The 13,653-nt window shown below is 34.3% G+C and overlaps 1 protein-coding gene and 1 long non-coding RNA gene across 2 annotated transcripts in view; one reads left to right on the forward strand and one right to left on the reverse strand.

Moving 5' to 3' along the window:
- Positions 1 to 9,336, forward strand: part of LOC135215343 (autophagy-related protein 13-like) — a gene marked incomplete at its 5' end in the record, with an annotated part of 141,961 nt that extends 132,625 nt beyond the window's left edge. Inside the window, 1 exon segment of the mRNA XM_064249900.1 lies at positions 2,729 to 9,336. Within this exon segment, the coding sequence (XP_064105970.1) occupies positions 2,729 to 2,944 (216 nt within the window). The 3' untranslated portion in view covers positions 2,945 to 9,336.
- Positions 9,337 to 11,768: 2,432 nt separating this feature from the next.
- On the reverse strand, positions 11,769 to 13,647 carry LOC135215093 (uncharacterized). Its single transcript, XR_010314563.1, has 2 exons — positions 12,409 to 13,647; positions 11,769 to 11,891 (listed from the first exon to the last, which is right to left on the reverse strand). It is a non-coding gene; the product is annotated as an uncharacterized LOC135215093 (long non-coding RNA).
- Between the last annotated feature and the right edge of the window lie 6 nt (positions 13,648 to 13,653).

The raw sequence follows: 13,653 nt of genomic DNA on the forward strand, positions 1-13,653 counted from the left end.
AATAGGGGTTTAAAGAGTTGCAGTGCAGTATGAAACCAGTCAGTGTCATTAGAACTACAGTAATCCCTCACCATATCGCAGTTCACCTATCATGCCCTCGGTACATCGTGGATTTATAAATACTATATGTAAATCTATACAGTAATACCTTGGGTTACGAATTTAATCCGTTCCAGAACCTGCTTCGTAACCTAAAAAATTCGTAACCCAAATGGATTTTCCCATAAGAATGTTATAAAAAGCAAATAATGCGTTCCATCCGACCATGAATAACCATTTCAATTCATATTTTTCCATTTATTTTTGTTCACTAAGGTTGAAAATTCGTGTAGGAATTACATAAAATTATAAAATTGAAGAATGAAATTAAATATAAACACTAGATTTAATATGCATACACAGTAAAACCTGAACTTTACCTTTGGCGAGTGTGGCTGCTGGCTTGACGGAGACGGGAGGAGGGGAAGGGTGAGGAGGAGAGGGTTAGGGCTTGGGGGGGAAATCTCCCTCCGTGAACACTTCTGGAAGACTTTCTGGTTCTTTCTCTAGAGAGCACCGTTCACTACGATCACTAATTTTACGCTTACGCAACACTATGTTGTCTTTCACAATTTTGAAAAAATATTTTTCTATGAGCAAATTTTCTACATCGTCGAGAATATAAGGCCGTTGTTTCGTCAATACTGTGACACCTTTTGATGCTTTACTGGCTTTAATTTCTTCATTTTTCTTCAAAATAGTGCAGATCGTTGATTGCGACCGCTTGAAGAATGCTGCAATGTCTTTCACGCACTCGCCTTTATCATGCATTTGGATAATTTCCTTCTTCATTTCGACTGTAATCATCTCCTTCTTTCTTATGCTTTCCTTCTTGCTGCTTGCCTTCGTCATCTTGGGAGCCATTGTCTTTAGTATTTGGGTAATAGTAATGTATAAGCACTATCACGGAAACACAACACGTGCGCAAATCACTAAGCAAATTTGAGAGCGTATCACGGACAGATGCGTTCAATCTTACCGCCAGCGAGATATTGAAAGAGTTATGGTTTAAAAAGGGTCAAGGGATGCGTAGGAGGAAGTCACGTGACCCTCGTTAAGTTTTGGCCGAAAAAATGCATTCGCAGATCCCACGCTCATCCGATGTAAACAAAGCAGGCGTTAAGTTTTGGCCGAAAAAAATGCGTTCGCAGATCCCACGCTCATCCGATGTAAACAAATCAGGCGGCCTCCCATGATGGAAATTCGCGCATTCGTATTCCAAGCGAAATTCGTATTCCAGAATGAGGGCGTCACTTCGTAAGTTAAAAAATTCGTATACTAATCGGTTCGTAACCCAAAGTATTACTGTATATATTGCGGGTTTCTGAGGGCAGATATGTCTTATATTTTTTTCCAATTTTAATTATATTTTTATTAAAAATAGTAATTTTTGGTCATAATTTAATATTGTGTGGTCATAAATTAATATTGTGAAGTAAATTAATAAATAAAGATAGTACAGAAATTCGGTTTGGTGGCTAAAAAACAATTTTTTAAATTTTTGTTTGTCGTTAAATGTGGTACATAGAATCCCGCCTCTATAGAAAACGAAACTCAGGAAGCGTAGTATATATGAAATTTTTTTTCACGCTTCATATATTCCAATATTTATGTATGAGAATGATATTTTTTTCATTTCTGATGGTTGCATACTAAACTTCAGGCAATGACAAAGAAAAGGAGCCAAAAATGAACTCTTAATCTTGAAAACTAAGCGTGCTGTGATTGAAAAAAAAAAAAAAAAAAAAAAAATCCGCTTCGGCGCTAACTCCCGAATGCCACCGGCATACGAGAGACACTTTGGGAAATAGCGGCTCGGCGTTTAAGGGTTAACCTCCTTGTCCACCCAGATAAGTTGTAATATGTTTTCTTCTCAAGGTCTTGTGGGAAAGTTTGACAAGGTGTTTTACCAATTAAAAAAACTTACAGAAAATAAATATTATGCAGTGCTTGTTTGCACACAATTCATACAGCGGTAATTTGCATTTACTTTGAAATTGACCTTTTGCCCTTACAGGACTGTTTGTATAAATGCCTGAAAAGTATCTATCTCTCTCATCTCTTACCATCCTTATTTGTACAATAATTATTCCTAGCTACCAAAAAATACTGTCATTTATACTTGTAGGACTTAAAAAAAAATGGTACTTTTACCTGCAAATGTTGTCTCCTATCAATACACAGGGTATCATGAAAATAAGAAGGAATAAGCAAATCTCTGGACTCTCATCTACTGTGATAGAGCATTGAGATTGAATTACTGATAAACCTCCCTAGGGGCAAAACAGCCTTGGTAGCATTACCATAATCAGAGTTTGGAGTAGAACTGTCATTATCTCGGAGCACTGTCACAAATCTCATTTATGTCCACCAACAGTGATAGCCAGACATCAAAATATTATATTTTAATTCTATAATCTAGATGAATATGCTGTAGTTTTAGTCTTGTGCTGACATAGAATAACTTGGGCTTGCATTTGGTAACAATTTTGATGTGAAAAAAGCTGGCATTGTGGCAAGAAAGGGCAAACATACATATAAGTGAATAGTCTAAAAAGGGTTAAAATTTAAAATTCCTCAATAGCTCACCCTTACTTTAGGTAGCCAATACAATAACCTAATCTGGGTAAGTTGGGGACTTTTAGTGTATGTATTTGAGAAAGTATTAAGGTATAACTTTCTGTTACAGAAAACTCCTTTTGTTCAGCCATGTGATACTGAGAACGATCTCGGTGCTTTTTATCGAGAGTGCCAAAGTGCTCCACCTCTTCGAATGTTTGCTGACACTCCTGAAGATGAAATTAGTGATCTCACAGAGCAGCTATTGAGTTTTGAAGCAAATGTGGAGGAGTACAACGAACTAGTGAAATCTTTACATTCTGACAGTCCAAATAGTCCTGACTGAGTAGTCATAAGCTAAGTTCATTTACATAAATATAGCAGGTAAGAACTAATTTTTCTAATTTAAATTTAACAAAACTAGTAACATATGTCATTAGGAAGTATAAGGATTGGCTTTTTTCATTTTGGTCTGTATAAAGTGCTATGTATATTGGGAACAAACCAGGACATGAAAATATTTTCTGGTTTATTGGCATATATTTTTTCCAAGATTTTATAACTAATTTGAGTAATGAGATTGCAATTTGTATGTAATTACAGTAGTGTGTAAAAGTTTGTAATAAAGTGTGCTTTGATATTTTTAATCTGGCTTGTCATGTACTAGTTGCAACTGTGGAACTTATAGTCTTCTGTGAAGTCTTCTATGAAGATTTCATAGAGGAGTATCACTATAGACAGATACTATTGGGATAAGACATCGTGCTCATAAACAACAATCAGCAAGAGTCATCTTGAGGGCGTTTAATTTTCCAAGATAATCTATAAATTTGCTAGATGATTTGGTACGATTTTATTGGTCTTCTTGAACTGAGGACAAGGCTTATCCTAGTTACAGTTTGTGTATTTCTCAGGTCTTAGTTTTGAGCCAATTCATCCATCAGCAGTTTTCCAGCACATTACTAGATGAGAAAATAAAAACCATTTCCAGTTATTTGGAAACTATTTCAGTCATATCAGTAAAAATAATAAGTGTCTTCTATTTTTATCCAGATCAGGAGGAACATAAATTTTCAAGTGTTCTTTGCCATAGTCTAGTTGAGAAGTGAATAGTAATTTTAGTGGTATAGGTGGAAAACTATATGCTACTGCTTCAGTGAGTTCACATTTGTTTCAAGAGCAAAAGTTTTCTTTTTTGTCTAAATTTCATGCAACTTGGCATTAGAATGCTCTTTTGTAGGTTATTGCCACTAGATAACTCAGGTCAGTTATAGTGTAATTTTTTATAATAATCTGCATCTTTGTATTTGGGTTATTGACATAATAGATAGCAAAAATTTTGTGAGTAATTTTCCATTTGAAAGTAACAACAGTCCATGCTATTAACATGATTCAGTACTTCATTCTGACAGTGCTGTGATTTCATTTATTCTGGAACTTTAAGTACTTTGCTGTCTGAAAGCAAGATGATCTGTTACTTCTCTGCATTTTATTTTACACTTTTTAGAGAAAAGCTGCCTAAGAGTTCCTTATAGTAATGCAAGGTCAGATTCTTAAATAGAGTTCCTTAATTTAGTCCAGCAAGTACAGAATTTTTTGTTTAGAGTTGATGTTCTTAGTTGTATAAAGGGCATCAACTTGTCATTATATGTCTCATAGTAAAGTAGAACATCCACCATTGTATTGTGGTGGGATGATGGTTTCACAACAATGTGTATCCTTCCTTAGAGTGTTTGAATATTTAGGACATAATGTGTAAAATAGTTATTTAAAATTTCTGGATTAACCACATCCTTATCTCATTCACATTTTAAGTTTCACTTTTTGCTTCATACCTCTTGTGTTCTGCCAGAGTGTCTTTATTTAATGTGTACTAGGTTGTAAATAGTGAAAGTTATTTTAGGATTTTTTGATAGCTGAGACATCAGTAGATTGAATGGCAACTTGAATTTTAGAAAACTATTGCATTTTTTATTTATTCTCAAAGATGCACAGTCACTTATGAATTACTTCTTCTCTGACATTTTATATTTCTACAAATGAAGAAGTAGGTACTGAGGATTTTGTTGTGTGTAAACCCTCAATTCTCCAAGCAGTACTTTTGGAATTTATATTTGTATGGGAATTGTAAACAAAAACACATTGTATTCCATCCAGTATATCATATTCCTTACTCAGCAGTGAGCAAAACTAGTTGGCAGGTCCTTAAAGTATGAATATTAATTTAGTCTAAAGCGCAGTAGATACTTATATTAGAATTGAGGGTACAACCACATACAATCAGTTATAGATGCACATTTTACATTGCACCGAAAACAGTGATCACTTTGCCAGGCTATTTTCTCTGCCTATGATTTGATTATAATTATTCGCTTCCACTCTGAAGTTTGTGTAGATGTGTATAAATGTAAATTAAAATATTTGTAATATGTCTGTTGAGGCTTGACTGGTTGTGGTAGAGTTTACCTTCCTTTAGTCATGGTGATTATGGTTGGGCTATTGGGCTATATTGAAAGATGTTAATATTTGTTTGTAAATCTGTATGCAAGTGTGAGATTTCATAGACTACATACATTAATACCTGTTTTTTTCCAATTGCTAAGGTGCACATGGGTGGTCAGATACTGTATATTTCTCACCTCAACTTTCATTTTAGCTTTTTAACCGGACGTGGCTTAGGTTAGAGTTAATTTGGTAAAAACCTGAAAATTATCTGAAGAATTATATTAACTTTCAGACCACTGTCTATTTTGAGTTTTTATACACCTGCTTTTAGCATGAATTCAAACATCATAAAGTTGCTGAATGACACATTTGGCTTTGCATCAGTAAAGAATTTTTGGTGGAGTTATTCATGCCAGTAACTTGAAAAAGGAGATAGTTACCACCCATGTTTGCATACATGATGTTCAGATTCCCTAGCTTTATGGCTGTGAAGCTTTAGTTTTCTTAGTCAAATTTTAGTTTAGATGGATAAAGGTTTTCCACAATTAGGAATCTGCCGTGTGTTTAGACCAGAAGGTAAAATCTTGTTGGACCGGTAATTTTTTATATTTTTTATGCAACCTGAATAACTTGGGATTGTACGGCTAGAAGTTAATGCTATGTTGTAGATGCCAGCTCTCAGGGACTCAAGGTCAAAATACAATGTCACTCACGAGATCTCTGGTTAAAGAAAACAAAATCATTAAAAGGGAACGACATAAAAAGTGAATGCCAGAGATATTGTTTTTTCTGGTGGAAATGGAATTATTTTTGTAATTTTTGTAAATCTCTGGTCAGTTTTAAAGTTGCTGCAGCTGATTTAATCTACTTGGTGCACACACAGGATTTCTGTCCAAAGAAGATGAGTTTATCTCGGAGAAGTAACTTTGATTAGGTACATATAGCATGAATTTTTCTGTTTTACTTTTATTTATTTATGCTTGCAGGTAAATAACCATTCCTTTAGTGCACTGATGTTCTTTTCCATGTGGAAATTTGGGAATTTTCCAATGAAAATTGTTAACATTTATGGCCCAGTATCACTTATACTTTGCTGCAAAGTTATTATGCAGATGAAATGTTCGATGAAAGATTCTGCTATTTTAATTATGGGGCTGCAACAGATTTTCAGCACATGCTTGAATTGGTTCATGTTTTAAAGCCATGCTATTTTTTAAGTAAATTTTATATAAAAAAATTTTTATATAAGATAATTATTTATATAAAAACCAATTTATACTTTTTTGTCCACAGCCATACATGACTAATTATTTTTAAATATCTTATGTTTTTTTTTTATTTATTTATTTTTTTTTAGAATGATAACCTTGTTTAACTGTATTGGTAAGCCTAACTTTATTTGAACTTTTTACTGCTCCAACAGTTCATATGCAAATATGTTGCATACCTCCCTGAATTTTAAGACAGACTGGTACTGAAATGCAAATTTGGAAAACTGAATAAAAAAAATGTCCATACATAGCTAACATAAATATAATTAAATTATGTATTATTATTACAAAACTTTGTTCATAAAGGTCTGTTCACACTTGGGTACTATAGAAGCTATGTCATCAGATATGTATAGGTGTGTTCACACTTGGATACTATAGAAGCTAAGTTGTCAGAGTTAATTAATGTTTCCCTGTTATCCAGTGGGATGTACATACTAGATACAATGCTTTATTGCAAATTTCACTAACATATATACAGCAATTATTTTAGACATTGTAACATCTGCCTCTTATTTGAGTTCAGTGAGGTATTTTGAGAAACACAGTATATGTACTTATAACAAAGAAAGGAGTTTTTTTCTTTCTAAATATAAATCAGTCTTTGTTTCTTAAACCTTATCTACACTTGTTGAAGTACTTGTCAGATGTTTAGTCGCTTCCATTGTTAACTAGTTCAATATTATGGTATTAAGAGGCAGTATATAGTGTTCCCCTCATATTTGTTAGGGATGGATACCAGACCCCCCCACAAATAATTGAAACCCTATAAAAACACTTAAAACTGCTTATTTTGTTTGGTAAAACTAAAGACAAACCCACTCAAAATGTTTATACCTGGTTTTTAAAATATTTTTATCACAAAAAGTGCATTTTTTATGAAATTGATTAAAAAACAGGAATTTGTGGGTATTTCTCATAGGAAAATACCACAAATAGGCAAATTGGTTTGCATTTAGGGTTTTTGATGGTCTGCACAGACTGCTTTTTGTAATAATGCTGTGAAGTCAGATCCCTCTCTATCCATTACCTTATTTTCTTTCAAAGTTGCTTGTCAACCTCTGCAGTGAAAAGCCTGTTAGAAGTGTAAGTTATTGTTATTTATTAATTGCCACATCACTTTTAGTTGTTTCATCATATGAAAATGTATAATAAAAGAGTAGCTGTTCCACACATCAGAATGCAAGAAAACATTGAAGAAAATTTTGTCAAAGTTTTTACCAAAACTTAACTTAATGAAGATTAAAAGGTTGGTGGAATGCACCCAGATTCAGAATCATATACAGTGGTACCTCATTTGTCGAAAGTTTCCTATGTCGAACGTTCCGTTTTTCTAACAAAATTTGTAAGAAATTTTGTGTCAATTGTTGAACAAATACTTGTACTTCGACCCGACTGAGTGTCTCTCGTTTATACTTGTACTCGGTGGCTTACCCCGTCCCACGAGAAACTGTATTAACTTGTTTTTTTCCTTTGCTATACTATAGCTGACTCTAGCTCAGATGATTTTTCTCTTTCATTACAATTTGTCCTCTTGCTTTTCACTTACACACTCGACTCACCGGAATTACTTCTTTTTGTTATGGTAAAAAAATACCTATCAAGTAACACTTGCTGTTTACAATTTTTTAGCACTGTAAAAGTAACTGATCCCCCATCATGAAACATACGGGCGCTGCATTCAGCTTCTGCATGCCTTAGATTGTTTGTTTAGACGACTTCCCTGTGAAAAGTTATTTGTTCTATCTTTAATTTTCTTACTTGTGTTCTTTACTTATTACTTATGTATTTGCAAAATCCTCATGTTTATTGGATTGTAATCTTAAATTCTGCCATTTTGCCAACTTGCTATTTAATTGCAAAATCCTCATGTTTATTGGATTGTAATCTTAAATTCTGCCATTTTGCCAACAGCAAGTTAATGTATTGTGGCATAATCAGTCACCCTCTTGCACTCAAGATCCTAATGTAAACATGTTGACTGTCACACCCGGATGCTGGTTACTCTCGCTCCTCTCTATCTATCTAACTAACATAACCACGCACACACACACTATTGATTCTTTGATTATCTGCGAAATGTGAATAAAATTGAGTTTATCAACCTTTGCATACTGCAACCATTTCAGTTTCCCCAAGTAGATCCTGTCTCTCCTCCATGAATCCCAGCCGGTCGGTCGAATTTTTAGCTTGTACACAGAAACAAAATTTTTTCTAAAATTTTACTTTGTTTAACGTAGTTTTATTACTTTACACACTTAACTTTTGAACACATTCGATTTAAGTTCGAAGTCTGAGGATGAACCTTACCTAAACCATGAGTATAACATGCCAGTATTCAGTTTCATCTTATGTATGCTAGCACATGCATACATCTTTCAGTCTCGGAACAATTATTTTGTTCTCTATGAAGTTACCCAAACCTTTCATATCTTCACTGTGGTGTATTTTGTAGGCATATATTCAGAAAATAAAATTTAAGCTACTGAATGCATAGCTTGTAAGTTATCCAGTGTGAATGGTCACAAGAAGCATGACAGGGTAGCCTATTGTCTTGTGTGAATTAGTCCTTTGGCAGTTTCATTTAAAAGGTTCTGAACATGACTGCAGTGGATATCTAGGTTACCTGAAGCATGAACATAAGTGGGTGTTCAAAATATAATGGCAAATATAAAATTTGTTGCATATGTGGTGTTAGCCATATTAGTGTATACATAAGGAAAGACAACTATTTAGTATTGATAACTTTTTTTCAGTTTTCATATTTGAATGGAAGCAACACCTGTTTTGTTATTCAGGCATCTCTCTATTAGATTTGATTATATACATATATAGGATGGCAAATTAGTCCTGCTTGTCTTCCTTCCAATTTTGAAAATTTATGGTATGTAGGCTGAGCCTGAAATTTCCTCTTTTGAGTGTTAATGAAATCTTAATTGTATACAGAAATTGTGCTGGTATGGTTGGAATTAAAATGTATCAAAAGTGATCAGGTAATATTGAAATAAACCTGTACAGTACGCATCTGTTTTTCATTTATCCATCTTTCTATTTTATGCCTCCCATTATTTTAAGAAATTGTAAGTGTAAAGTGCAGAGAGATTCATGCAAGAAACATGAGTCCATGAGTGGTGCAGGTGTGGAAGTGGTATCCCAGCAAATGCTTCCTGACTTGTCACGTCCCATACATGCATGCTGAGCTCTCCTTGGGTGGGACCATGGTGTATACTCTTGGTTCATCACCTTTTGCTCCTGTTTTATCAGCTGCTCCAGGCATTTCAGACTCGTGTAGTAATTCTTTGCAACATTTCTAGAATAGAATAGAATATGGAATTAGGCCAAAGGCCCCCTCATTATGGGACCACCTTGACATGGTGTGGGGGCTCTCGAACCTATGGAATTTCTTCCCAGGTTCGAACCCAAGAGTCCCATATGACATTATACATTTTTGGAATAAAACCTGTGGATTTTTCCACTTTTTCCAAAATTTTCAATACCTAATAAATAAGAAAACATATCATAACTTGGATTGGAGTTAAAACCGAAGCTAAATAGTGGGAAATGTGGTAGATCTATCATCTACCTGACAATGTTTGGACCTGGTTTTCCAGGCGGAACTATTCTGTGGAGCTGGACCACAGATTCCAGGTGGCCCTGGTTCTAGGGATGGAACTCTCGGCATTCTGTCTGGCTTCCCCATGCTGTGGTTAGGATGGAGATAATTGTATTTCGTAATACTCTTAGTCCTACCAAGCGGGTATTGCTTACACTTGGGCCATACTAATCATGTTATGCCACCCCCTTTGGGGTAGGGTAGGGATGCGCACATTTGGGAGTCATTTCTCACTTGTGCCATTGGCAGAAGATTTAACTTCACGAAAAGCCAGTGATATCTTTTCAATATGTATTATTATTATTATTTTATATATATGTGTAATATATATATATATATATATATATATATATATATATATATATATATATATAGTCTATTTTTTTCTTCAACTAATTTTTTATGATAAATACTATATGTAATATATTATTATATAAATTATATTATATATATTTATATATTATATATAATATTATTGATTATATACTATTTTATTAATTTATATATATATATATATATATATATATATATATTATATTATATTAATATTATATATATATATTATATTATATATTTTATATATATATATTATTATATATATTATTATATATTATTATATATTATAATATAGTCCTTATTTTTTTTCTTCGAACTAATTTTTTATGATAAATACGTATATGTAAAGTTATTAGTACCCCCTGGGCCCTTTGATGGGCAAAATTCGGCACAGTTGATGACCACTGAAAATTTAACCCTGAATCTTCCTCAGTCAGTTCAAAATGATAATGTAGCAAAGGAGCATCCAGTTCCAAATGAATTACAAATAAATTATATGATCCTAAACTCCCAGCAGGGCCCAAAGAAATTATACAAAAAAGTAAAAATCAATTGGAAGATACAAACATAAAAACAATGGAACCATATGTACCAGAGAAGGAAACAAATCTGATACACAGATAACCCACACAAGGCAAGGTCTAAAGAGAAATGGGAATTATTGTCTTAATCCAGCATTGGTACATTCTGATATCTTTTTGGACCAGATAACTGGTCAACATTTCTAGTACTACTTAAAGCTGAAAATAAAACATCAACAGCAATACTAGAAAACAATTATTGAATTTATGTCCAACACAAGAAATGGAATGCTAATATATTAAAGAAAATTAATGTTTACTTCAGGTTACCACGAAAAAAGAGTCCACCACCTTTTTAAATATAAAAGAAATAAATGGCATAAAAATAACAATAGTTAGTCATGAAACCTAAATTATATGCAGGGCACAGTTGTTTTATCCAACACTGGAGAAGAAGGACTACCCTCAAAACAATTAATTCTTGACTCCCTCAAGTTAACATACAATAATATATATGATTTAGAAATCTATTCAATTCCAAGTAGGAAAGATAAAAATAAACAAAATAATATTGCAAAAATTTCCCACTCAAAATCAAAATTCTTGGACAAAATAGAGATGTGCGTCCATTTATACCTAAACCACTTCAGTGCACTCAATGTTCAAAATATGGGCACACATACAAAAAATGCCATAATAAAGCAGTGTGCATCAGACACACATACTACAAATTGGAAATGTAAATCTCCAAAATGTATTAACTGTGGACAATCCCATTACGCAAAATCTAGGGAATGCTCCTTTTATCAGTACAACACAGAGCTCCAGTTGTTGATGAATAGAACAGGAATGTCAGTCAAAGAAGCTAGACTCGAGCTAAAAGTAAGAGGAGTCGGTAATCCATCTAAAAGCCACTCTTTTGCAAATTAAGCCGAATACCACAAAAATCTGAGGTTTTAGTCAAGGTTGTAAGGAAAAATATAATTAAATGTGATATTTATTACATAAATAAGCCTTTAAAATAACGTAGTTACAAACAATTTACGGGAGAACAAGGCAATTCATGTAGATCGTAGGATGTTTCCTTCGTTCAGCTTCGCTCGCTGTCTGTAAAGAAATATTCAGGAAGATTAGTTTCGAAAAGTCATGGTCATTTGTGTAGAATATACGCATAGGAATAATAACCCACATAAATTTATCTTACAATTGAGCAACTGAGGTTTACATGAGTATCAGGAAGGAAATAAAAGGGCCGATACACCGAAACCAAACACAATCCTGAAATGAATGGTAAACCTAATATAAATTTGCTCGGTCGTAATATGGGAGTCAATCCGTCATAAATATAACCACTCGAAACAACATTAAAGTAGTAGACTATTCTCTTACCCAAGTGCTAACAACGTGAATTTATGAATAAGCTAGAGTTACTAGTCCGAGAGCTATATCACCTGAAAGGACAAGAGAATACGATATATAAAACATATTATTGATCACAAACAACTATTACGACTCTTCCTATGATTAAAAATGACAGACAGGAAAACTTGAATAGGCAACACAAAGCACTGAGAGTTTGCAATGATGACCTTAAAAATAAGCCCTATATATTCTTGGTACTCACCATTGTCGTACCATGCACAAAGGTGTTGCAGATGGATTTTGGCAAATGTTCACAAGAGGGTGACGTAGACCAGGGATCCCAATATAAGCCTTTAGCCTAAGACAGGCATATTGGACGAATCAAAATGGTATGAACCTTCCCAGGTGAGTGAGGTCCCTGCTCTTCCCGACTGCCGGGCTGCCTCGCTCCTCGTCACCGTTTTCACTCAACCAAAGCATATGGAAGGAGGAGGAGTTAGCAAACTACCCATCTTTAAATATTGGGCAGCAGGAAAGACAGTTTGATGGTACCAAGAGTAGGGCAATTAAAATACCAAAGTCTTAATAATCACTAGTCTTTCCTGTCGCCATGTGAAAATATGAAATGTTTTGTACACAAATGTAACGAAAAATCTAAATATCGATCACATCAATAACAAACAACAAGACAATATAAAGGTACGAAACTAATTCTCATATCAATAATGCTGAACCCCAAAACAAGCATGTTGATATATCCACCAGTACCACTAATAACATAGAAGAATCAGATATCCATGGAAAAGAACTTACAGTGGAAGAGGAGTCAAATAATAATAATCAAACGGACAAAAAGAAAAGAATACTAGAATGAACCCCACCTAAGGGAAAAAAATGAATATTGAAAATTACAATCAATCCAAAGATACTACAACTACACCAGGAGAACATTTTAAAAAGGGATTTTGACGAAGGAAAAATGTATTTCTGGGGGAGGACCTGTGTCGCCCGGTGAAAAATCCCTGTAGCTCATTTTTCTAAGTATAAATAGATCCTAAATATACCAGAGAAAAAGTTAGCATTGGTATGCTGAAGTTACTACCCTCAGCGCGAGCACCCCAGGGGGGCGTCGGTATAGTATAGTAGGGGCGAAGTGGAAGCCACAACTCCTCTGCCAATTAGAAGATTCCTTCTCAAATTCTCTCTACGGTGGGAGCCGTTACATGCGTCACCCTCTCGCTACTACTACTACTACTAATACCCACGCGCGTCCTCCATTCCTGGAATAGACACCAAGCTTGGACTGGTTAAGGGTGGGAAAAACAGAGAAGGAGAGGAGGAAAAAGGGGGCTGGGTTCACTGGGCGACACAGGTCCTCCCCCAGAAATAGATTTTTCCTTCGTCAAAATCCCTTTTCTGGGTTCGACCTGTGTCTGCCGGTGAAAATGTATCAGAGAATTCCCGTCCAATCTAAACAGATACCAAACCATATATAAAGGAAGATTAA

The sequence above is a fragment of the Macrobrachium nipponense genome, chromosome 5 (genome assembly GCF_015104395.2).
Source record: "Macrobrachium nipponense isolate FS-2020 chromosome 5, ASM1510439v2, whole genome shotgun sequence".
Classification (NCBI taxonomy): domain Eukaryota; kingdom Metazoa; phylum Arthropoda; class Malacostraca; order Decapoda; family Palaemonidae; genus Macrobrachium; species Macrobrachium nipponense.